Source organism: Notolabrus celidotus, chromosome 23 (assembly GCF_009762535.1).
Source record: "Notolabrus celidotus isolate fNotCel1 chromosome 23, fNotCel1.pri, whole genome shotgun sequence".
NCBI classification, from domain to species: domain Eukaryota; kingdom Metazoa; phylum Chordata; class Actinopteri; order Labriformes; family Labridae; genus Notolabrus; species Notolabrus celidotus.
Genome location: NC_048294.1, coordinates 13,734,944 through 13,762,614, shown reverse-complemented (window position 1 = coordinate 13,762,614; position 27,671 = coordinate 13,734,944). Strand labels below are relative to the sequence as shown.

Below are 27,671 nucleotides of genomic sequence, written 5' to 3'. Positions count from 1 at the left end.
TTTTCTGTGAGAAAAATGTGAAAACATTAATTTTTCTGCAGTTGTGCAGTGATGTTGAAAGGTTAACACATTTTAAGTGATTCAATACAATTTCTGTGGAATCTGGAATATGAGTCACATCTGTATTTAAGACGCATTTACTATTTGGAGGTTCCCAAGTGAAAATACAAGCGCTGAAGTGTCTTTCTGCGTGACAGTTTCCATTGTGTTCAGCAAAGTCAACAATGCGCATTTTCTGTGCAGCTGTATCCCACTTTTTAGGGCCCGAGCACTGATACGCAGTGGCGGCGAAGCCCTATTGAAACTCTTCTTCTTCTTCTTCTTCTTCTTCTCTTCTTCTTCTTCTTCTTCTTCTTCTTCTTCTTCTTCTTCTTCTTCTTCTTCTTCTTCTTCTTCTTCTTCTTCTTCTTCTTCTTCTTCTTCTTCTTCTTCTTCTTCTTCTTCTTCTTCTTCTTCTTCTTCTTCTTCTTCTTCTTCTTCTTCTTCTTCTTCTTCTTCTTCTTCTTCTTCTTCTTCTTCTTCTTCTTCTTCTTCTTCTTCTTACCTGCCTCTTGTGCCCCAAATTTGCATGCCTCAACGTTGCCCAAATCTCCCAAAACGTTGCCCCAAATTCACAAGCGACACAACAAGCAGTATACACTCTCATAAACTGTTTTTAACATGCTTGTGATCACAACTGCTTTTATAATGATTTGTGACAAACAATCCTGCAGATAATTACTTCCTTCAATTCATATACCCACCTACTTTGGATCTGATACTATAGCTTCCAGGGTTGCTCAGTGTATTGGTTCCCTCTCTTCTGCTGTCCAGTCTAAACTCAGAAATCTTGGAAATGATCATTCATGCTTTTGTTTCATCCCGACTGAACTATTGTAACTCACTCTTCACCTGCCTCAGTAAGTCGTCCATCCATCGTCTTCAATTAGTCCAGAACGCTGCTGCAAGGCTGTTGACCAAGTCCAGCCGGACAACCCACATCACTCCGATTCTTTCTTCCCTACATTGGCTTCCAGTTAAATTTAGGATTCATTTTAAGGTTCTTGTTTTTGCGTATAGAGCTCTGCAAGGTCAGGCTCCTGAATATATCGCCGACCTGCTCCACCCCTACCTCACCAGTAGGTCACTCAGGTCTTCTGACTAGGGCTTGCTGGTTGTCTCTCGAACTCGTCTAAGGTGAGACAAAAGGTGACCGTGCGTTTGAAGTGGTGGCACCAACATTGTGGAACGCTCTTCCTGTAAATATTCGTTCAGTCTCTGTTGTCGCCTTTAAAAAACTTGAAAAGACACATTTATTTAAACAGGCCTTCAACTCACCTTGTACAGACTAATGTTTTAATTATGCTATTGTCTGTTTCTTTTAATGTTTTATGATTTAATATTTTTTAGGATTTAATTTAAAATGAATATTTTTTCTGTGAAGCACTTTGTGATTTTATTCTATGAAAGGTGCTATACTAAATAAAATTTACTTACTTACTTACTTATTTACAAGAGGTGATCCATGTGTGGATTAGGCTTGGTAATGACAATCCAAAAACTGAGAGCACTGCAACCAGCCAAGCACTCTTAAATCAGCAGTGAAAGAGGGTTTCCAGTATATCTAACATGAAACGTTGACCTCAGAAATTGCATTAACGGGAAGGACATACCATAAGACGATTATAAAAAGGCTTGAGACGAGTCACAACATTTAGGGGGGGACAGGAGGAATTGTTCTCTTGTTGATCCCAGATTATCTGCATAATAGTATTCCACTGCTGTCTTTAAATGTCTCATTATGACTTAATGAGGGAGAGAAGCTGTTAAAAAGTGGGGCTGCCAGCTTGGCCTGCATGCTTTACATTACACTATCTGGGGGTGAAGTTTTGATTGCATCAGGTCACATGTAATGAGTGATGTTACGGGTCATGACGGTACATGTTTGTGATAAAGCTTTAGCTAAAACAGCTTAGCTTTTTTAATCTCACATTTTATACTGTTGCATCAGCATACCGGACACAGCCCAAGTTATGTGAAAATAATGTATTAAAAGTGTGTTTAATACATCATATTTTACAGAACACATCAGTTTTAATCATTCTGAGTCTGGTCTCATAAACAATAGTACTCATGCACGACAGGAGTTGACCAAAAAAATCAGGTAAACTCCAGATTACTTTCTATTCCTTCAAAATAGATACACACACATCATGGTTAAATACACAACACCATAATGTCATAAAAGTAATCACATTTCTACTGCTGACAGCACATTTCTCTTTATTACCGCACACACAAGCAAACAGACAGGAGCACACACACATTTCACAAATAATTCAGTGTGATGTGTGAAGCCGATCCCCTTTACTTCTTCATAAAGCACCGAGCTGCTGGTTGTTAAGCTGCAGTAATTATGTATGAGAGGTTCTGGATCAATAATGGATGCGGTGTGTTCTGCAACACTGTCCTGATTGATTCTCACTGAGACCCCGGCTTCAGAATGGATGAGGCAGGAGAATTATGTCCACTGATCTGCTTCGGTATGTTTAAAGGTCATCGCATTAGGTATGTTGTGAACTCAATTTATTATGCTGCTGCTTTTCAATGTTTTACTCTACCACAATATTTAAGTTTCTTTTGGATCAACTTCGGGTTCAGACTAAGGTTGTCATGATAACAGAAATTCAAACTGTGATACAATTCAAGTACAAATCTTGAAGCGCGTATCAAGGCTTGTGTTGATGACGTATGTGGTGACGTTCGAAGCCTCGCGAGCCGCCTGTACCATGTGACTGATTCAGGAACCAGTTAGTGGGTTTGGTGTGCAATTCGAAATATAAGGGGCAGGGCACAGTCAGAACCTTTCCCTTTTGACCCGGCCGTTGTATCATGAAGACAGACACTATATTAAGAAGTTTATTATTTATGTATTGGCATCACAAACATCATTCATTAATTTATTCAATTCAAAGCTTCACACACCAAAGGGATGGTGTCATTATAATCACTGTGTTTATTTGACATTTATTGTCCACTTGATGACGCAGTGGAGCAAATTGAGCACCATGAAGCTTCGACCCATGAGTGAACCAATTGGAAGGAAAGCCTCAATGCTTCACAAAGCTTCATCTCGCCATCACTACTGAGTACTACAGTTACTCACTTGACACAAAAGAAAACAGCGGTTGTTCCTAAAAAAAAAAAACATACATAGAGAAGTTACCTGCTCAGTAACTTGGCTCAACTGCCAAGAGAGCCAAAACTGGCCCTCTTTTAAAGTGTGTAGCCCCTCCCACTGGGCGTTGGAAATCACACAATTTTTCCCAAACAATTATATTCCTACTTTAAGGTAATTTGAAGGCGATTAACCTTACATACAATCCAAAGAATAACACAAACATATATGTAGGCATTTTACTTACCCAATTTAAACAGATAATTTCAAACAAACAAAAAGAAAAATTAAACACGTTCACGTGGCCACTCCTGGCCACCATACCTCCATATATATGATGCGCACCAGATGCGCTCGGTTTGCGCATTCCGGACATGAACTGGTTGAGTTTGAGCCGGTAAGTGCAGCAACCCACAGACAAGGGCTGTTTCCGAAACCGCCTACTATACTAGCAGTATGTACTGATTTGGCCAGAATTCAGTATGTAGTAAGTTGTAAGTGAACAATAGCAAAATCTGCAGTATGCCAAAACTCCCCGGATGTCTACTGATTATGGACATTTTCACAGTATGCATCGGACCAGTCTGCCTCGCGTAGTTTCCCACAATGCACAGCGCTCGTTACGCTTTTTCTGTTTCCTTCTTTCTTGACGGGAGGAAATCTGTTTTTGGGTGCTGTGAAGGTTACTGAATTACATATAAACCACTTCCTGACTTTTTAAATCATAAGTGGATGTTAAAGAAGCAGTTTCTCTATCGGCTTCGCCGTTGTTTACTTCCGCTTTCCGAATCCGGAAATCCAGTGACGTCTGGTCCAGCATACTGCAACACAGATTGAACAGAACAGTCACACTACATACTAAATTCAAAAGCAGTATGTAGTAGGCAATACCTACTGCCTACTACATTAGTAAGTAGTATGTAGCAGGCCGTTTCGGAAACAGCCAAGGACAATGTATGGCTAAACAATGTTAGCTTCAAAGTGTGCACCCTGAGAAACTCTGAACGGAGAAGGAAAGAAGGATGTTGGCGTGTGAACCGGAATGAATGAAGTGCTGTTAGGAACGGGAAAAGTTTGGTGCGTGCGTATGTGTGTGTTGGTGTCAATGTGTGTGCGCTGCCCGCTGTTAGTGACGGTGCCACTCCGTCACACTGGGTCATACCCCTGAAGAAAGCCAGTGAAGCCTCTGTACAGTGAAACTGAGACTCATCAGAAAATGAAACAATGTGCTCCCGAACCATGGAATGACAGTGTTTACTTTTAAAGAAAAATTTAAATGAGGCACATTTTGCTTCACTTTTGATTAAAAAAGCATGGTAGTTTCTTAAGTTTGCAATTGGGTAGTTCAAAATGCAGCATGCTGAAAAAGGACAATATCTTCTAAATTGTTCCTCATGCTCCAGGAGACGCGTTTAGGTGTCAGTACCTGCAGAGAATCCGCCCTGTGTACTTCCAGTGTTATTTTTCCTGATTGTCAGTTTTTGGGAAGTGCTCTTAAGCTCACAGCCCACAGTCCACAGGTTGGGACCATCACTGTCTCTCTCCTGGGCTGTGTCTCAGTAACAGGCGCATCACTTGTGCATCTCTACGAGACGCCAAAAGGACCGTTCAAACATACTGTTGGTATTTGCGGACCTGTGAATAGCAGCAGTCTGTTGCCGAGGCAGTGTGACAGCTCCAGGTGTGACTAAGAGTGGAGAAACACAGTGGGCAGGATGTGGCACATGCACATTTCTGCAGTGCTGTAAACGTGTTGATCCGTTTCTTTAGAAATGAAGCGAAAATAACTCCTATATGTTCCCATGTCATTAACACGGCTCTCTTTACTTACCCTCCATGTCTCTTGGCCCCTGCTGCTAACTCTTTGTAGCTTGTGGCAGCTCTGGGTTTCAAATCTGACTGTAGGTCAATCATTATAAGCTCTTGTACCTGTTGCGTTAACAAATGTCAATGAATAGAAATTGCCCCATGCATTTTTAGTACTTCATATTTGACAAGTCTTGTTTTGACACCCTAGAAAGTTTCTGTCATTTATAAACTGCATTAATTTGCAGCCAGTAGCGCTCATTGCTTATGTATTCTGTCTGTGAGATCACTCTAACACAAACTTTATAAAACAGACAAAGCAGTGACATGGATTTTTCACAAACGTCAGTCATTTGAGTGTTTGTTTTCTGAGTAAATGTTCTTTTCTTTTTTTCTCTGGCAGACTTGACAGCTTTGGGTCAACTGGTGCAGCGCCACGTCCCTGAGGCAGCCTTCTTGGAGAGCATCGGTCAGGAGATCACCTACATTCTGCCCTACAGAGGAGCCAGAGATGGAACCTTTGCACGGCTCTTCCAAGAGCTCGACCTGTCCATGGCTGACCTCGGCCTGACCAGCTACGGTATCTCTGACACCACGCTGGAGGAGGTATGCCAAGCGTGGGACTGACATGCTAGTCGGAGACACAAGCATGCGCACATTATGAGAGACGGCCTACACACACAGGAACATAAAAGTACACAGACAGACAACAAGGCGCTTATTTTTCTCCTAGGTTTTTTCAATGCTTCAAAGACACTTTACAGCATTTCTGCTCTGTATTTTCACTAGATCTGTTTTCTGCCTCTCAAAAAGTCAACTCAAACTCAAATTTGGCAGAATGTTTTGCAGATTTGGACGAAGGCAGCACAAAAACAAGCCACTTTACGTTTTCCCCAGTAAAAGTATGAAGACTTGTTTTTCCCCTCTGTTTTTCAGCCTCAGGAACAGAGTGGAAAAAAACATTTTGTACAGGAAGCTCCAATGCCATTTTTAAAATTCCTTCATCTATTTTTGTGTCTTACTCTTATTCCTTAAAGGTTGCTTCACTTTCAAGTTAATGTTTCTCACAGCGTCCGCGTCATTGTGCACAAGTCCTTTTTTAAAATCAAAGCAGTGACTGTATCCAGAGTCGTTAGATGATGTTTTGTTCATGATGAATTTTTGATGAACAGCAAAATTAGACGGACCACATGTGGCCGTGTTCAAATTCAGATCAGCCTTATAGCAACAAAAAAATATTTAAACATTGCAAAATGGCTTTAATCTCTGCTAGATTTTACACTCTGCATATTTCAAAAGTTTGCATCATATTGGTGTCATAGATGTTGCGTTTTTTCCGCTACAATTGGTGAAATAGCTTCATAATGATGATATCCCTCTGTTGATTAACCCTCCTGTTATGTTCATTTCTCTGGAAAAGCAATAATGTACCTGGATCAGTTTGATCCGGGGCATATTCAATCATCCAAAAGTGTCAGAACCCCAAAAAATCCCAATCAGATTTTTTTAAATCTAATTTTTAACTCCATTAGTAACCATTTAAATCCAGATTTAGCCCATTGGTGTTCTCTAATTGTCACAGATCATTGTTCAATGAGGATAACTCACTCGTTTTTCATTAGAATGAATGTTAAAACTTTTTTAAATGTATGTTGGAAAGCCCTAAATATAAATACAATAGTTTTACATGACAAAAAAAGGGATCAATTTGACCCGCAACATAACAGGAGGGTAAAGGTAACTGCTAATTTCCTGGTTACCTTTATTGAAATCTAAAAACATTAATGCAATATCAGTGAGAAATTTGGCAAAATTACACAAGCTTCCTAAATATGAAGAGCTAGATCTTTGAAAACATGTAATACGGTGTTTGCTGTTAGCTGTGTAATACCATATTTGGTCATACATACAGACAGCAGCAAATTTAGCCATAAGGAAATAATCAATTAACATTTCGCTCAAAGTTAGACAACTTTTTCATTTTTTTTTTTTTTACATTTTCTCTGTTCAGCTTTAGTTTGGGGTCATTGTCAGTGTCATCATAGACACACAGAACACACTCTTCCTCCTCTTGAATAAATGACTCACACAGTAAGTTTGGCATGAGGACTAGTCTTGGCTCATGAAGTTGAGTGACTGTTGGTTAATGCTCTTCTTGTAACTCAGACATGAATCACATACTCATGGCCTGCAGGCAAAGTAAATAATTCCTTTTGAATTTCTACAATTCAAACACAACAAGGTCATTTCATACGTCCATGTTTTCTTTTGAAGTCCGACCACACTTGTTCTTCACTTCATGGAGGAGTTTTTTCTTCTTTTTAAGGGCTGATAGATGCCTTTTTTTAAATTATTTTAATAGAACTTAGTCATATAATACAATTTGCTGTAGTTGTTGTTATAGAAAGTCTGTTTTAGTGCTTGTATTCTTGAGTGTTCTATAACAGCAGTCGCTCTATTTAGTGTGATTTTAATTAATATAGTCCCCCGTATAAGCCATATTCAGTATGTAGATATGTTGTGCAGTCTCTCCCAGATAGAGGGCAGATGCTGAAACAACATTTAACACCCACTTCACAGTGAAACAAGAGGGGATGACTAAGAAATGTTTCACAAGTATTGAGATTTATTTACTCTGACATGTGGCCTGAATTAATAAATGAAGTCAAAGAGGGCAGAGCTCCTTTAGAGGCCATTTGGCAGGTGCTCGAATAAAAGTTAGGGTCTCTTTGGAGGCATAACCCTGATCTGATTTGAAGCGGGAACTTGACAGGGATAAGTTGCCTTTGCATCATATCTGTCTCCACTTGCTGAGTGAATTTCAACTTGTTATTACATGCAGAACAAAAAGCTGTCATAGCATAGCAGCTTTTAGCAATCATTCCTTGCAGCATTCTGAATTTATACTGTCTGTGAGATACTTAATTCATGCATAATCTGTTTGTCTCATAGATATTCCTCAAAGTGGCTGAAGAAACTGGAGTGGACACAGAAATAACAAGTAAGTTGTCATTCACTGAAAACACAAGGATGGTCCTCTGTCTAACAGTGCTCTGTGTTTGTTTTGTACCAACACGTGTCCATTATAATTTTATGGAGCAACAATCATGCCACCGCTGCTGGCATTGTGCTTGACTCCATCATTGCATTGCAGAAAACAAAATCATCAAGCTCCCCTTCCTTCCCTCGGTCTGTGTCTCTTTGGGGCCAGAATCTGGCAGCCACAGGAAGCAAATCTGCATCGCAATGATGTTGCTAAATGATGATGTTGCTGGTGAATGCTAGACAACACTAAAGAGGCAATTTCATTCAGGTCTACATTGCTTGGACATCTGTTACATAGAACAGAACTAGATTATGTATTTAACATGTTAAAAGCAGCTGTCCCAGAAATCATAACAAACTACCTCAACAAAGAGGAACTTATAACACATTATTAACATGTTATTACCATACAAAACCTAACCACACCACACAAAATAAAACATGACAGTGTGTTATCTAAAATTACATTATGTTACAGAATGGTATGTTATGTGAGGACATATTAGGTTATGTTACATTACATTGCATAGCACTACTTAAGACAAACGTTTACAATGAAGCTTTTATTTTGTGAATTTGCTCTAATATTTAATGTTTCACTATTCTGCTTAAATTGTCTGATTTTTTTTAAGGACTCTCTACTTTTATTGTTTGTTGCTTTTGTCAAGCACTTTGTTGCTTGTATTGAAAAGTGCTATACAAACAAAAATATAATAATAACAATAACAATTCTAACACTAATAATAACAATAACAATAGCAACAATAATGATAGCAACAATAACAATGATAATAACAGTGATATAATAACAATAATAATAATTATTATTATAATATATAATTAAACTTATTATATAATAATAATAATTATTATTATGGTTGTTATTATCTTTGTTGTTGTTATTATTATTAGTGTTAGAATTAAAATTAAAATTATAATTATTGTTATTGTTATTAATGATATACTATAATAATAATAATAATACTACTAATAATAATAATAGTAATAATAATAATAATAATAATTGTGACTTAATAATAATAGTAGTAATAACAGTAAAAATAGTTTTCATTGTTATTATGATACCATAATAATATTAATCGTTATCATGTCACTATTATTGTCACTATTAGATACCATAATAACAATAGTGACATAGCAACTACAACAAAGACAGCTACTACTAATGCTACTATTACTATTATTATTTTGTCACTATACTACACTTTAATAAAAATAAACACAGACAAACAATCAAAACAAACAAAAATAAACACTACATGTAGGTAGAGAAGCATGTTGGTACTTAAAAATGACACAATCATGAAAGATGATACTTCTAGTTATCGCTTGAAGACTGAGAGTGAGGGAAAGAGGGTCAGGCGGGACCTTTACCCACAACATGATGAGCCATGCCAAGTGTTGCAAAATAATATAAGTCTAGAATAAAGACGTGTGAGACACATTTCTGTCAGTTCATGAATATGACCCCCAAAAGTAAAAGAATAGTTATAATGTTAACCTCATCACTGAAACAGAACATTATTGTTTCCCATCCAACTCATCAGCTGACCTCACTGGATATAACTTCCACTGCCTTACAACAAGTTTAGTTTCCTTTGTATCTATCTCACTTTACTCTATCTCTACTTAAATGTAAAAATCTGGATCTCCTTTAAACACCTGGGGTTTTGTGCTTTTACGGGGAATAATGCAGCTTTTTTTCATGGCAGGTAGCTATTCTTATTGTTATTTATAACCCCAAATTGGGTCAGGCCAAAACAACATATCTTATTTGTATTCCCACAGCAACAAAGGAGCTGTCGGTGAGAGACTGCAAGAGAAGCTCCCGCGAATCCAAGCGGAACAGCATCAGCAGCGTCCACTTTAAAACAGAACAAGACTCTGGAATGACGGGTGAGTCTCTCTGGATTTATCATCCAGTTCTTCTCTTTTGAAGGAAGCTTAATGAAACATTCATGATTTAGCTTTACGAAGCAGAGAGCTGGCTGATAAGTCATATTTTGAGTTTTCATCAAACATAAAGTGTGAAATTAACTTTAATTCCTGCTTGTTTTTTTCTGATTCTCCTGCAGAATCAAAGGAGAAATTCAAAAGTAAAGTTGAAGGTATGTTCTATCTTGTCTGTACACCAGAAAAGTCACCTCTTATTACACCTGCAAACGTCTGTTTTCCCTCACACACTTTTTATTTCCCAGTTAATAACTTAATTTAGTGCGCCTTCAAATTGACTGTTTCGCCTCAGTGGCGGCTCTAAAAAGAGGACACAAACAAAAGCTCCGTCCTCAGAATTTCCAGCCATTCCATACAGCATTATCTTACCTGTCTATTCACCTTTTTCAATTTGGCCTTATGAAAGAAATTCTCTTTTATACAATGTTTTCAGCATGAAAATGGTTTTCAATCAGGATACGCTTTATTATTTCTGTGACGACAGTGAAAATGGAATGCTTAGTTTCTTTATTGGGGGACTTTAAACCTCGATGTCAACCAAGCTCTTAGTTATTACCTTTTTCCTCCTGATTCGCCCGTGTTCCTGTTTCCAGATTTATGACATATTTTAAAAATTGGTGCACTGAGGAACGAGCAGCTGACAGCTTTGAGTAACATTTGATCAGGCCATTAGCTGTGCTGGAAAGCGTGCTCAGCAGCTCTCTTACATATGCACAGATGATAAATAACACCCAGACTTAATGTCCAGACCTTAACAGGAATGCCAGCGTCAATGGGAGAGGATCCACAGTCATCACCGGTTGGAAGCTGATCAGGAGGCAGTTCCTGGCGCTCTTTATCAAGCGCTTCCACAACGCCCGGAGGAGCCGCAAGGGACTCATTGCCCAGGTAATGGCCTCAGTCTGTCATATTGATGAATTGAAGGGTTACACTGGGAGGGGTGCATGGGAGGATCAAGGCAGGATTTAAGAAATACATGTTGGCTTTCAATATCACTTAATGACAGATATGATAGAGAAAGCTAATTTAGAATCAGGAGGGAGACGTCAGGTCATCCATCATGGTGGAGTCAATAATCGAGGGATTTGTGGGGGAAGGAATAGACACAGCAGACAGGTTTTATAAAAGACTTTGAGAAAAGTGTGCAGCATTATCCATGGAGCGGGTAAAAAAGGTGTTCATCAGTTCCACCTGATCGCCGTGATTGGCACCAGAAAGGCAAAGTGACATCCCTGATTTGTTTTTCCTTCATTTAGCCGCGTGCTAATCATGTGCTTTTGTTAGCTATGCATTAAAAGTGATCGCGTAACAATTAAGAGATGACACACAGCCATCAGCACATTAAGCCTACATCTGTATCATTTTGTCTCTCATAACCATAATTTGAAAAGTCAGAACCAATGAATAAATGCAAGTTAAAGAAGTCACAACCAATTTTCATAAGAGGCAATTTAGAAGAGACTTCATTTTTGTTCCATCGAGCTCTAAAAAGTGTCTTTTAGTGTGAATGATGTTGACACACACTTAAAGATCTTTTCATGATGTGTACGTAAACATCAGGTGGTGACATCAGATATGACAGCTGACATCACACTGAAATACAAAGAAGTGAGGGAGATAAAAGTGATGCTCATCCACCCAGGTGGGCTCATGTTTGACTGATTTAAAAACAGAGAGGGAGGATGAAGGGGAAAAAGTGACAAGAAGAGAGAGAGAAAATAAAGAGTGGGAGAAAAAAGAACGAGATGGGGTTAAAGCGAAAAGAGCAAGGAGGGAAAAAAAGGAATAAGTGAGAGTGAGAAAAAGTTGGAGTAAATGAATTCAAAAGGAATAGAAAAAAGACAGAGAGAATGTAAGAAAAAAGACAGAGAGAATGTAAGAAAAAAGACAGAGAGAATGTAAGAAAAAAGACAGAGAGAATGTAGGAAAAAAGACAAATAGAAAAAATAATGTGAAAGAAAAAAGTAAAAACAGAATAACAAGAAAAAGATGAAAAGCAATACGAGAGGGTAAAAGTAAAAAAAGAGAGGAAAAATTAGGGGAAGGAAAAAGAATGAAAGGGAAAAAACAGTAAGAGAAGGAAAAAGAGTGAGAGAAAGAAAAGAGAAAAAATTGTTTGAGAGAAAGGCCGGAAGAGAGAAAAGAGCAGGGGAGAAGGGATAATGGAAATAAAAGAGAGTGAAAAAGGGTGAGAGAAAAGGTGAGAAAGACAAGAGTGAGTGAGGATGAGAGAGAGAGAGAGAGAGAGAGAGAGAGAGAGAGAGAGAGAGAGAGAGAGAGAGAGAGAGAGAGAGAGAGAGAGAGAGAGAGAGAGAGAGAGAGAGAGAGAGAGAGAGAGAGAGAGAGAGAGAGTAGGAGATATCTAGAAAAGAGTACAAGAGAGAGGAAAAAAGAGTGAGAGACAATGAGGAATAGTAATAAAAGAGTGAGATAGATGGAAAGGGGTGAAAGAAAGAAAAAGTGTGTGTATGTGTGAGAGAGAGTGAGAGAGAGAGAGAGAGAGAGAGAGAGAGCAGTGTTTCACCTTTGTTAGGTGTGCAGGCTCTTCTTGTAATTTGCTGCAGCACCAGTCCCCATTAGTCACTGTCAGTCCTGGACGTCCCTCTTTAGCGGGGACGCAGAGCGGGATGGGAGGACGAGTGTGTACGTACAAGGGTGCTCATTGTCTGCAAGGGCGCACCTCCTACCTCTTCCTCTTTATTCGTTTGGCTGGAGGTTTTTTCCCCCCATCATGTCAACAGCTCCCATTGTCAGCAGATATGATTGTGTGGTGAGGTAATCTCCTCCAATACAAGCGGTTAGGGGAATAGAAAGGAGATTATGGCATGTTGTACAAAAGGAATGATTTATGGGAATGAAAGTTGGGGACAGGCGAGTCTTGGCAATGTCAGAATCAGGGAGAAGCTGTGATTGGTTGTGTCGCAGTGGACAAGTCGGAAGGGCTGGATTGAAACTGAAAGCAACTCTCCTTTTAAACTGCAGAGGATGAACAATGTGGATTATTTCTGTTGTTTCTCAATCTAATTATTGCTCCTTTATGTTTTATATTTGTTCTCTGTTGTGCATTTAATTCAACTGCCTGAAATAAAATCACATTTATTCAGAATTTGTGGGATTATTGTGAAAAGAATAGACCAAATAAACAGTAAAAATATGCAAGGTGATGCTATTATCCACCGCAATGTGAGGTGTGGAAAGAAAGCTATTATTCACAAATAAAATCAGGTTGAATGAATGTGTTCTAAAGCAAACAAACTCAGTCTAATGAGCCGTTTGACTTGTAGGAAATAAAACACAGCTTAATAGTGTTTTGGTGTTTACACCCTGTTTGGGTATAATCCTGTCCGCTTCTTTAAATCCCACCAAACTTGAGATAAACTCATGCATTGTTCATGGGAGTGCTTCGGCTTTTGTGAACATGATGACTTCTCCACTTTTTCCGTGCCTATTCTCTCTCAATGGAAGAAGTACCAGCTGTCACCTGCAATTACTGTCGAGAGAGAGAAACAGAGACAGAGAGCAACAGAAATAAGAAGAACAGCTCTGTCTTTTGCACTCTGCCATTAAGCTTTTCAGTCTCATCGCTTGGTCTTTATCTTCTCTTTATTTCCATGGCTGCAGAACGGCGCAGTAAATTCAGGATTTTCAATTGTAGCATCTTGAATTGGCCTGGCAAATTGCACACTCTGCAATTAATCAAGTGCACGCAAAACCTCCCCCTTGCTGCCAAGAGCGCCCCAACCTACAAGTGATTAAACATTAAAGATATCGAGCATTTTTTTCCCCCCGCTGACCTTTTTGTCAGCTCTAACAATGAAATAAAAAGAGAATTACATGACGGAGAAAAGAGGATTGGATTTGGTGGGGGTGGGGGGGTTAGGAGGATAAGGGAAGGCTTGGCAGCGTCTGGTTTTTAAAAAATAACACAAAAAAAGACAAGAGAATAGCAAGAAACTAATTACATCTGAGTGTCCACACGATGGTGGTGGTGTAGGAAGTGTTTAATCAAACTCATACAGCGTGCGGAAGAGCCCAAACAAGTTGGTGTGGAGCATATTAATGTGCATGTTATTGCAGTGGCCCGGCCTCGTTGTTGATTTCATCAGTCATTTTGTAGCACGTAATGACAGTGTGGGAAAGGATGATGAAATTGATCTTGCATTGAATCTTGTGCTGTCATGCTTAAACTTATTAACATGCATCTTTCATCCTTGCAGGGTACAGAATAATTTCTTTCATATCAATGAGACCAGCTGTAATTTGATCAACCATAATCCTGTTCTTGTATTTTGTATCATTACATTGAGCACAAAGTGAACAAGGCCTGTTTCTACAGTTAACACAATGTCTTCCAACCTTTTCTCTGAAATGTGTTCTGAGAGAAAGTTCCTCGAAAAGTCAACGCCAGAGTCATGAAACTTTAATCTTACACTGCAGGGTTGAACCCACACCAGTGTTCTCAAAATGATGTGTGCCACGACCTCATGAGTTAGGCCATCATGTTATTAGCATACTGTGGGTAAATAGTCCTCCAATACCTGTTTGAAGGACATTACACTGCAGTGCCATGTACACTCTATTATTTTTATTTTAATTAATTAATTTTTTCTAATAGAGGCAAAAATACTCGCAACATTACAACAGGACTAATCATAAGAGCAGTAACACGACATTAAAGTACAACCTCACAGCAACATAAAAAATACAGCAAGTCAACTAAATAAAGACAAGAGAAGACAGAAGGGTACAAATCAAGACAAAATAAGACATAAGACGTATGATCCATCTGATTCAAAAATGAAGAATCAGTGAAGTAATTTTCATGTAACAAACAGAGAGTATCTAGGGCTCTAAAATATCCCTCTCTGCATTACAGATAAATTATTCCTATTTTAATTTTTTTCACACAGAATTGAAGTCAAATATAGACGTAGGGGTTTCTTAATTTGAAATCCCAAAACAACAAGAATCTGTAAGAAAGACTTCAGCAGTTCTGAACTTGAGCTGGATGTAAAACAAGAGCTGACTGATTCATTTTCTGATTTTTAGTAGTGTCAGTAGTGGAAATAAAATATACACTACAATTAATATCTGGAACACTAACACTTTTCAAAGTATGCTGTCATCAAAACAAGAACTATTCATACAGGACCTTCAAAACTGTTGGTGGCCTAGCGGTCTAAGCGTCCCACGTATAGAGGCTATAGTCCTTGTCGCAGAGGTTGCCAGTTTGACTCCCGACCGGTCGACCATTCACTGCATGTCTTCCCACACTCTCTACTCCCCACATTTCCTTTCTCTCTTCAGCTGTCCTATCCAATAAAGGCAAAAAAGCCAAAAAAAAATCGTAAAAAAAAAATAAAAAAAATGAGGGTTTAAGTGCTGTGACATAAAAGCAAAACATACATGAGAACCCAATCAACAAAAGAACCAAAACACCATAAGAACCAAAGCAAGACAGGAACTGAAGCAAGACAGGAACCCAACAACATGAACTGAGATCAAGAAGACCAATGATGTAAAATGATGTAAGACATCAAGAGATAGAAACAATAAAAAGACTTCAAAGCAGAAAAAGAGGTAAAAACAGCAAATAGAGAAACAAACTATCGAAGAGATAAAAGCAGTATAAACATATAACAATAAAATAGATCAAAGCAATAAAAGCCATTGAAGGTGAATTAAAATAGCAAGCAAAAGAGATACAAACAGCAAAAAAGATCAAAGATTCACAAGAGATAAAAGCAGTATAAACAGATCAAAGAATACATAAAAGCCACATATGCATTAGAAGAAAATAAGAACAATAAATAGAGATGAACGCATTTAAAAGTAAGGAGAACCAGTACAGAATCAGTACAATTAGACTATGACTTTATTCTCAAAGCTACTCTGTTACACAATGAAACAAGTGACAGGTGTGTCTTTTAATACCTGTGCATAAAGGCAGGTTATTATTGCTGTGGATGAGTGTGCTCCTATCAACATGTTACCTAAATCAAATCAGAATTTGACATTGTGTTCTTTCCACCTGTAATAACACATTGACAAGAAGGCAACTCCATTTATAAGATGGTATACATGTAATTTAATAATACCTGGAAGCAGAAGTTAGGAAAGCACCAGAATGTCAGCATCTTACTGAATATTCAGTCTGTAGATTCTAATAAGGGATTTACTCCTCAGAGCTTTTGTTAAATGAGGCCCTCTCTGTAGAAGTGTACAACATTGAAGTTAATTACTTCCCGATAAATAGCTATGCTTTTATTGCTCCTTTAAATAAATGTATGTAACATTTAACCTCAGGCGAGTTTTATTACTTTAATTAAGACAAATTATTCTATTATTCTACTCCTGATTCTTAATGTAGCAGCATAACAGTCATTAACAGGAGCACTTCATGAGCTATAGTATCATTTACTGTCTAACTTTTTTCTCCTAGGTGGTCTTGCCTGCAGTTTTCGTGTGCCTGTCTCTCATCTTCTCACTCATCGTTCCACCGTTCAATGAATATCCAAGTCTGGAGCTGCAACCATGGATGTACGGTCTGCCTCAAACCACCTTCTACAGGTAAACACATTATGATATGGCATGACAGTAGTTTTATTTTTAAAAGGTAATTTCATTTGAATCTAAAACAGTGCAGACTGTATTAAAGATTTACAACAGTTATAGTAAAATTTAAGTTATCTAAATGCTGTTGTGGTCATGTTTTTTAAGGAAGAGTCCTCCAGAAAATGTTGAAAGTGCACTGTTCTTAGAGGCAGAGTTTGTGTGAATTATTTAGAAATAGTCAAAGTAGCAAGTACAACAATAGCCAGGAAGAGGAACAACAGGCTTTAAGAAACTCAAACTTCAGAAACAGAAAACCCAAGGAAAAAAGATGTCTCTCTGCCTCTGCTGCTCTTTGATGGCCAGGAGTTTTTTATTTTGCTCTGCTGCTGAGGTCATCGATCTGGGCACTGTCCCCTTCTTGGCAGCAGCTCGCTTTTCTGTCATTGAGAATCTGCAGACGTACTCTGTGACAAGCCACAGCCTTGGTGGACTTCAACACCCGCTGAGAACAAACGTGACTTATTGTAGAGGATGTGGACACATAAAATCAACACAACACGCAAGATCTGTCTGCAGCTCTCTGAATGGCTTGTTTAAAAGAATCTCCTTTAACAAGCATAGGATTTCAAATAAAGAGAAATAAAGGAACTTATTTTATAGCTGAATTATTGTGAACATTTAAAGTTAATGACATTAGCTGAACACATATTTTGTTATATATTTAAATGGATGAAATGTGTTAATACATAAGCAAGGACGCTCAACATTGCTTTCTAACTTCAGCTATAATAGGCTGGAGCCTATTATTGTATATAAACAATACAGAATATTTAATTCCATCATTAATTCAACCAGTTTTAAGTTTATCTGCATTTGTTCAAAACACTTAAAAATGTTCAAAAGTGTATTTTTAACATGTTCCAAGCCAACCTTCTGGTAACACTTTACAATACTGTTCCACCATAAGCGTTTATTGATGCTTAATTCTTGCTTGGATAATCATGAGTTCATGTATGACTCATTCCTGCATTAATGAATACTATATCATCAGTTCAGGAAGAGAGTATATCATTAATAGTCTAAGTAATATCTGAAGTAACCCTCCTGTTATGTTGCGGGTCAAATTAACCCTTTTTGAAGTCAATTTTAGGTAATATATGCCCTCCAAACTAGCTAAATACAGCATACAAATCTGGGCAATATGTGACAGAAGATGTGTCATGTTAATTTATCAACAACACTTCATAAAAAAAAAAAAAAAATCAAAATGTAAAGTAAAATAAAAAAAATTCAAAATGTAAAACTATTGTATTTATATTTAGGTATTTCCAATGTATATTAAAAGACGTTTTAATATAAATTTTAATTAAAAAAGAGTGAGTAATCCTCATTGAACTATGATCTGTGAGAATTAAAGAACACCAATGGCCCAAATTTTGATTTAAATGGTTAGTAATGGAGCTAATAATGAGATTAAAAAATGTGTATAATTGAATATGCCCCAGGTCAAATTGACCCAGGAACATTATTGCTGTTCCAGAGAAACGAACATAACAGGACGGTTAATATTAATTCATTGGTTAATTCACTGTTAATATCTAGTATTATTTAATGTCATTAATACATGTTTTAATTACCACAGTGGGTTGATTGTGCATTGTTCCTCATGATGAGTTAAAAATGGTGCCCCACCAAGTTAAATCACAATATGATTATATCTCCGTTTAACAGTAGTTAATGGTTAATTAAGACCTATGCTGATTATGGTTTAAGACAATATCTGATAGCAGCAGCAGTAAAGTAGATACAGTCAGAATTACACAATAAAAATGAGTTAGATTATTCTCAATTTGTTTAAAAAAATACATAAAGAAAACACATTATATTACAAAGCCCATTGCTTATGCAGCTTCACCTACAGTGAGCATCACTGCTGCATCCATAAAGACTTAACACTTTGTTAATTAGCTGAATGTTAACTCTGTGAGAAATAAACAAAACTTGTTTTCTAGGTATTTCAGAAGTACACTATGTTGCTTTTCCTCCAAACTTATTCTGCTTATGAACTTTTACTAAAACAGAAAACTTATGTTTTCTCTCTGTATCCACTCTGCTCAAACTAACTTGTTCAGTCTGTCTGTATTTCACCATCCACTGTTCTTAAACATTGAAAATGGTCTGTCACTCTCCATGGTGCTGAAACATTCAAACCCAGTCTATTTGCTGTTTCGTCTTGTACCACCGGATTATTACTGCATGGTGCACATGGAGTTGCCATTAGCACTGAGCAACAACAACAACAGGCAAGTGCAGCAGCATAAAACCCAGCAAACTGCCTCCAATCACCGGCGACCTTATCTGTCCTGAAACACCCTTGTTAGTGCATAGCTATACATTACAATCCTTTTATTGAAGTGACACAATCTGGCCTGGTGACTGAAAGACTCTCAGATGATACAGAGTAAATACATTTCTTTTGAAGCTTGTCTCGACTCTACAGTACACAGCTTTTAATGGAGTAACCGACCAGTTTGCGAATGGGACTATATTTCTGGCTTCGAAGCAAAAGTTCAAGCTCCCTTCATGGGATTTCAGAGCCCACTCGACTTTGTCACTTCATTTTCTGCCAATGTGGCATGACTTGAACTACACATTCGGTTTCCTTGCTAATCCCTGAACTGCTCTTCTGAAATAGCTTATAAAGATTCAATGCCCTGAACTCTTTGGCATTCTTTCTGGCCAGTTATTAAATATTTTCTTTCCTATGGAGTGACTTTTAGACATTCTTATGGTGCTTTCGAAAGGCCTCTTATTTTGAAAGTGCATTTAGTAGAGGATTCCAGCTCCATTATATCATGATCCTTTGCAAAGTTCTTTGAACCATGCACACTAGTGAATAATGTGCAATAGAAATAAAAAAGCTGAGTTAAAGCTGCTGTTGGTAGTCATGATATAAACACCAGTTCGGAGAGAGATTTCAAATGTCAACACTACCCCTCCCCTCTCTGCTCCCGTAACCCCGCCCACAAAAGATTGCTGTGCGTGTTCTATGTGGAAGTAGTGGCTTCAAAGGCTTTGGAAAACACAGAGATTTCGCCATTATCTCAAATTACTTCAATTACTGATGAGTACCGATGGGTATTATGACCTTTTCTCCAAACCCAGCAGAAAAAAGTTTTTTTACACCATTCCTACCAACAGCAGCTTTACCTGTTGTGCATTTTTAATTGTAGTGTGTTTGCTTTGACAATTAAATGAGACGTCCATATAAGTAAGGTATTTACACCCAGAACAACAAATCAGAAACACTCTCTTTCATACACCCCAAAGATTTTTATCTCTATGATATTGTGCAGCCTTCATTTGACTTTCTTCTAATACCGTCTCAGTTCTTACTCCTGTGATGTTTCATTTTGACTAGATGAACCATTCATTAGTTCCACTGCCTCTGTGTATATGCACAAGTCTTCATTTTGGAACTGTCCAATAGTTTTATTACCTTAAATAACGTGCTAACCCAGCCATTGTTAATTGCAAAACAGATGGCTGCACATAATCCATTTTTACAATCAGACCACTTCAATCGCGCTCGCTGGTGGTCAAGAAAATGACCGCGTGACCTTCATGGGAATGCCTCTAAATGAGACAATGAACACTGCATTAATCCAAATGGTCGGCTGGGCTGTGGCCACAGCTGGCAGGAAGCCATCACGATGGTCTTTATGAAACACTGTGTTTTAACTCCCCTGGTACCCTCAAGATAAAGGGCAGAGTGTATGTGGTTAGTAATGAGAATGAAATTGGAATGGGAAGATTGTTTAACTGAGACACAGAGCTTAGATTTGTCCAGGACACTCGGATTATAATGACAGGCTGTGAAGAGTTTGTACTGTACACAGAATATTGAGCAGGCTCCTATCAGTACATGCTTGAACAGGAATTTTGTTTCCTGGGCCAAAATAGTGATGGCCAACTTATTTCCTACTCACGCTTGAATAGAATAATCAAAGTGGTATTGTTTTTTGAATATTACATTGCAAGCACCACATTAAACATCCAGATCATGGCTGTTTAAACGGTTTAATATAGATAAGTATGATTCTCATGTGGAAATCCACTTTTTTTGTTATCCAGAATCCTTTTATCCAGATTACTTTCTCCAGGTTTTTCAAATAAAAATTGGATCAACCATATCCTGATCTCTATTCACAGACTCAAAAAAGAAATGTTGAATCTGTACACAGGGGTCTTGATTCTCAGTATGTTTTTGTTTGTATGTTTTGTAGCCCAAGCAGTGTTGACCAATCCTGGAAAAGCAGGCTTTGGTGTAAGTAGGGAAAAACATTGTGTGTGGAGAGCAAAAGCAGGCAGGACGTATTCCCCTGCAATGACTTTCAGGCTCCAATAGGCAACAATTTATGTGTCCTTCTAATCAGATATCTTCATGCAAGTGCAGCTAACAAATGATCGAGATTAGAAATTTTAATTTTAGCAACAAATCTGCTTGACGCTGTGTTGTCATATCCCAGCTGTGGTCAGATTTGCAGACAACTTGGACTTAATTAAAATGTATTGATTCAACCTTAAGAAAAACATTTTAATAGCAATTTATGTCTTCTAGTAAGACCAAACTTGACGATGTTTGCATTTTAATCTGTAAATCACAAGAACACGTTTTTCTCAGGTTCTTGCTACTGAAGAGTGCCAACAGTTGAATTAAAGCACACTTGAATGCGGTACCCAGGTTGATATAATAGACCAAGAAATGACAGTGTTTATGTTGCAGATGTAACAATGATAGACACTGAGTGCTGATGGTTCCTGAGATTGACCTTATCCAGATATAGAGTCAGGTCAAAGTTTATCTATATAACACATTTTAAAAGAACTGCACTTGACTTAAGTGAAACACAATATCAATTAAAAAGCAAATAGACCTTAAATGCTAACTAAATCTGGTATGCGGTGCTCTGAATGGGGCACAAGTCCAAATAATGGTTTTTTACATCTGTTTTATATTGAATAAGTTATGTTCAATATTACCAGCTTTTTGGTTTCTTATTTTAAAGGGACATTATCCCCTAATATTTTGAAAGTTAGACTTATACACTTTAAAAGTTTTAACATCACAAAGTTGAGGTTTTATCCAAACAAAATCAAAGATTATACAATTTTTTTTTTCAACTTTCTTCTGAACAACCTGATTTCAAGGTTTGATCTGCTCTGAAAGCTTTATTCAGGTCAGGTTACTTTTGAACAACTTCCTGTCAGAACATTTCCTGTCAGTTCCTCCGTAGCATCAAGATCCATTAGAGATTAATGATCTTTTAATCTCCTGTGCTTTGCCAATATCAGAGACGGATTAAGCGACTTGGAGAATGTTAATCGATTGTGACAAGAGACAGATCATAAAACGTTTAATATCCTAACCAACTTTGATAGAAGAGAAATTAGAGGACTTGAAAACTCTAACCAGTTGTGACGCAGAACTGCATCGTAAACATAACAGAATAGTTCAGAGATCTTTGTCAATCAGGCTTGTTGACCTAGTGGAACCTGTCATTCACCACAAGATATTCCCTCTGACTCAAACTGTATCACTGACTGAAGAGATTTCAGGGCCTCAGAAACCCAGGGATCTTTGCTGTTCAGAATTAGGGATAGAAGTCAAACTCAGCCTGCTCTGCTTCGCCTACTGTTCATCAGCTTGTATCGACTCTTGACTGACTCATCCCTTTTGAGAATCTGTGATCTTGACTCAGCAAAGAACCACAAAGAAATGTGGTTTCAAATATCAAGCGTGTTGATATCATCAAAGCTACACAGGTCAGTGTGAAAAATCAATTCAGCTGCATAGAAGAAAGAGGTATCATGGTCTGAGCTTCCTCTATTACTCCTCTTTGGGTCATCGGTGACAGAAACACCAACGTACTAACTCGTTGACTTTGAATTGGATTGACAGATACTCATGGTTTGAAGTGGCATGTGTTTACTGTACGGTATTGAAATGCTTGATTGTTTATGTTTCCATTATTTGCAGCAATGATCTGCCAGACAACGCAGAGGTGTCTCGTGTGACGGAAACCTTGGTGAACACGCCTGGCTTTGGGACTCGCTGCATGGATGGAGACCCAATACCGTGAGTGTTTCAACTAAAAGTACACAATCTGCACACTCATTCATGCCAAATCGAAACTTTGTGCAAGATAAAAACAACCCAGAGCATGAGAACGGAGTGCTTTACAAGGTTTTAAAAAACAAACGATCACCCCGATCAGAAGGAGTTCAATAATGAATGAACCTTCTTCAATTTAAAAGTGATCAATATAACTCCTGAGTTTAGAGCCAGCACAGTTCACAGTGCTTTCACAACACAAAGGCCATGAGAGGCTTACTGCTCTTAAGATGTTATAACAAATACAATAAATCATTCAACTGAGTGGAACTATCAAACAGTCTTTTAAGAAATACTGTATTTATGACTTGTGCTATTTGTATGAAGTGGTTAAAATGTAAAGAAGGTATGCACTGATCTCACTTTCACACTGGGCCATGCCACCTCAGTTGGAATAAGTGGCAGAACATCTGACAATCTGGCTGCCTTCAGTAGAGGAAATGATGAAAACAGGAGTAAAACCAAGCAGCAACCTCTGGTCTAAAAATATGAGTCCAATGCGGAAGTGCTAAAAACTGCAGTTCACTGGGAATCCGCTTGAGGCTGGCTCCGGAAGTCTGTGAGACACATACACATGCATGGGAAAGAGCCGATCTTTACAGCAGAAATAAACATGTTTACAGCCTGGTACAAAAGACGAGTGTAGTCTGGATAGCTAATTTCTCGATCGGCTCTCACGTGAGGGGGGTGAATTTTTTTCTAAAGTGGTACTTTCAAAGATATTGAGATTACGAGTCTTCCAATGAGAGGCACAGCTGACTTGATTGACAGGCGGGAACACTGTAGCTGTTGGCTAGGAGGCTCAAAGCCCGCCTCTTTACGTCACAATCGCTCGACAGCAGCAATATGGCTGCCGCCGCTGATTAGTCTCAAAACAGTGCTTCAGAAACAGATGGGTGACGTCATGGATCCTACGTTCATATTTTATACAGTCTATGAGTAAAACTGACAAATATGCATTCGATTTGAGGACACTTTGATTCTACAGAGATCCCTACAGCTGACTAAAGGCACAGTGATGAACATGTGACCAGCAATCAGGTTTCCTTAAGTTTGTATGTAGCTGATATCAAAGCTGGGGAAGTTCACAAAGAAAGGCATGCAGGAAATTAGCTTGAAAATTGATTCTCGTAAACTTATGGAATCAAATATTTTACGAAAGTATTATTTTCACTGCCCACAGAGAACATCAGGATGTCCTAATAAGTGATAGGACTCATATTTCCCCACTTTGTCTTTCAGGAAGTTACCATGCTCTTCGGATGGCTCTGATTGGTTTACTCCATCCGTGGATCAATCCATCACAGACATCTTCCTCAACGGCAACTGGAGCATGTCTAACCCCTCCCCCTCCTGTCAGTGCAGCACACCTAAACGCACCATAATGTTACCCGAATGTCCACCTGGTGCAGGCGGGCTCCCTCCACCTCAGGTTAGTTGTGTACACTTAAGCTTTTGTGCCTTATTTCCCGCGGGTGGTGAGGCAGTTTGAGCGACAATTATGTGACTTTGAGGTCAAAGATTTGAAGCCCTGGAACAGAAGCCATGTCAGTCTGTCTGAATTCCCTTTTAGAAAGACAGTTAAACGCTGCTTCAGCCACCTGGGGTTCTGCTCCCAGCTGCTTTTTGCTTCTTGGACCACCTACTGTACTATGTCACGGTTAAATAAACTGCAACGAAGAGAGGGAAAAAATACAAAATAAGTCTGTGACACAACAGTGCAATGAAAAATGCTTGTCATGGAAGCTTTTGGCTTGGAGTGTGAAAGACCCAGTCAGCATCATTTTGATTTGGAAATGTTAAGGTACTTACTAACAAGGGATTTGCATTGCATTGCAAAATGTAAATCAGCCTTTTGTGCTGCCTTCCTTTTGTGGACTCGCGCAGGGGCATGAAAGTAAGGCCAAAATTGATTCCACTGAAAGTACACCGAATTGGCCATTGAGAATGATTCAGCTTGTTCCACATACTAAAAATTCATAGAAAATGTACCCACAGTGTTTCCTTTTACCCAAACTTCAACCTTGCAGCACCTTTTATGACATTTTACAACACTCACTGCCAGCAAAGACTCTTCAAAGAACCTTCCCTTTTCAGCTTGCATTAGGAGACCTGAGGGGTTTACATGTCTCACCCTCCACCAAGAAGTCAATACCAATCTTTTATAGGCCATTACTTGAGTGGTATACATGACCAAATCCAGCTAGGGCCAATGGTGCAAGGTCTGACCTGCAGAGGCTTGATCAAGACCTGGATCGATGGGCAAGTTAGACACCCTGCATCCCTGTCCACCAGCCCCCACCTGCTGACTGAACCAATCACAATAAAGAGACAAAGTGGTGTCTCAGCTGGAGCTAACTTGTTTGCACCGCTGCCTCCCAATGATAATGAGAAAGCCAAGCTTGAGAGAAAACAGACGGAGAAGCTGCCACCTCCACTCCAGTGTCATTTTATTAGAGATGGCTTTTGTCTGTTTACTCAGTCTGGTTGGCATGCACCTGCATTTCAAGAGATCTAAACTTGAATTTCTCATTCCTAACCCCTCCCAAATCTGCCATTATTTTCTTCCTCTCAGAGTCCTCAAATGGTTGAGAATTTGTTCGTGCTGGTTATCCACAGATGGAGGGAGGGAAGCAGGGGGGGAGTTCTGGTGTCTGATACCTGAGATTTGGCTGCAGACTTACAATTTCACACCTTCAGCCTCATTTTCATACAGACGAGCGGTCTCTGGTGATTTGGACGAGCATAGGCTCTTCTGTGATAATGGACAGTCATGCTGCAGATTGGATAGATTTCTGCTCAGACAAACCAGCGTGCCAGACAAACTGCTATTTGGCAAACTGTTTCTAAGTCCTAGCAGATGTCTTTGTCAGACTAAAGCAGAATTTATGCAAATCATTGCAAGAACTTTCAATCATTTGAAGACATTGATCTCACACAGACTGAATTGTTAGTACGAGTGGATTGCAGAAGTGGGAACAGCACATTTGTTTAGGTAAATCAAAGACTGAATGTGAGAAACTAAATGTGTTTTTGTTTTCCAAAACATGTAAGAAGAATAATGCTGCTTACTGATCCTTCAATTTAAAATTCTTATTTTCTTTCTTTCAAAAGCTGACAAATAGCTGTACACACGACACATGGCATATCCCCCATTGTGCTCATGTCAACCACTAAGGACATTAATATATTTCTAATTAAGCCCACATCCTAATCCTGCTGTCCAAAAACAAAAGGACTAAATAGGATGCATGCACACGTACAAGCAAGTACTTCTGTTGGCTTAGTTCTTAAGGGAGGTAAGACAGTGTTCAAAATGGATCTTATGGCACAGTTTAGAAAAATATACACAATAACACAACCCAGGCTTTATCTAAAAGTTTTTTATCCCATTAGTATGACGGCATTTCCCCTTTTTATAATGTATTTATTTTGGATGAGTCATCTTAACAAGAAAAATGAGACTATATGTACAAAAAAGACTCAATCCAGACAGTCAAAACGACAGGAAGTGGAAGTGCAGGGCTCATTTGCCACACTTTTCTTTTCCCTCCAGTCCCCTATACTTCCCCCTATACAATATCCTACACCATGTAACGTGCCAATTTCACACCCTCTACAGATCAGTATTGCTTGTTGAACTTGTGCAAGTCCTGCTGTGAGCTCCTTCATGTGACAAGGCCAATCCGGGGCTGCATTAAAGTAGAAACTGTCTAGATATCATGTTATGGGATGATTGTTGAGACAGTCAAACAAGAGAGGTGCCCTTTGTGTAACCTTTTCCCTTCCCTGACGTACAGTCCTATTTTATGACAGCACTGTCAAGGACTCCCCCATTTGTTGAGGTGCTAGCTTTATCTTCATATCTACCTGGTACCCTTACCTTGTTTTGTAGTGTGTTCTTTTTCTCCTCTTGTCCCACTTCTTGAATTTGAAAAAGCATCATACTGCGGTATTGTGTGGTATTGTAAAACCCCAATTCCCAAAATGTTGGGACGCTATGTAACTATTAACTTAAAAATGTTACTGTTTTATGAGAAATAAATGTAAAAAAAAATTAAGTGATATTTTTGGGCTTTTTTTCCTTTATTGAACTTGGAAAGCTGAAGAGAGACAGGAAATGTCAGGAGTAGAGAGTGGGGGAAGACATGCAACAAATGGTCGCGGCAGGGAGTCAAACCGGTGACCTCCACAACGAGGGCTGTAGGCTATGTATGTGGGTCACTTAGACCGCTAGGCCACCAGCGCCCCAATAAATGTGGATTTTGAATTTGATTGCATCAATACATTTCAGAAGAGTTGAGTCAGGGGCCTGTTTACCATTGTGTAGCATCACCTCTTCTTTTTACAACACTGGACATTTTTGGGAACCCAGGAGACCAGTTTTCAGAGGTTTGAAAGGGAAATGTCCCATTCTTGGCTGATTTCAATTTCAGCAGCTCAACAGTTTTGGATGTCCCCTGTCGTATTTGTTGTTTCATGATGCACTAGTTGTTTACATTGGATGACAGGTTGAGACTGCAGACAGGCCAGTTTAGCACCTGGACACTTCTACTACAGAGCCATAGTGTTGTTATATAGACATAGTCTGGGTGGCAGCATGTGTTGCTCTAAAACCAGTTCCGGTTAAAAAGCTAAGTGGTTCTTCTCCTTGTTGGAGCTGAGGATGTGGTATCCATGATTTTCCAAAAGAATGTCAAATTCTGATATAGGAAAATGTTCCGCTTCTTTTCTGAATTGTGTCAATACACGGTTTCCTTTTTGAATGAATACAGTTTTAACCTGCATTTGGTGGTACAGTGACAGATTATTCACAGACATGTTTTTTAGAAGAGATTTTGAGCCCATGCAGTGATTTCCACTACAGAGTCATGTCTGTTTTTAATGCGGTACTTATGTACTTACAATGATGAAGTCTTAAGTTCTTTGCAGTTCTACGCTAATATTCTGAAAGTGTTG

The 27,671-nt window shown here is 38.6% G+C and overlaps 1 protein-coding gene across 1 annotated transcript in view; it reads left to right on the top strand.

Annotated features, from left to right (window-relative positions):
- LOC117807432 (phospholipid-transporting ATPase ABCA1-like) overlaps nucleotides 1-27,671 on the top strand; it is a 255,352-nt gene that overhangs the window by 137,557 nt on the left and 90,124 nt on the right. The window contains 8 exon segments of the mRNA XM_034676741.1: nucleotides 5,367-5,569; nucleotides 7,916-7,964; nucleotides 9,818-9,925; nucleotides 10,105-10,137; nucleotides 10,731-10,870; nucleotides 16,425-16,552; nucleotides 22,578-22,676; nucleotides 23,955-24,144. Of these exon segments, the coding sequence (XP_034532632.1) occupies nucleotides 5,367-5,569; nucleotides 7,916-7,964; nucleotides 9,818-9,925; nucleotides 10,105-10,137; nucleotides 10,731-10,870; nucleotides 16,425-16,552; nucleotides 22,578-22,676; nucleotides 23,955-24,144 (950 nt within the window).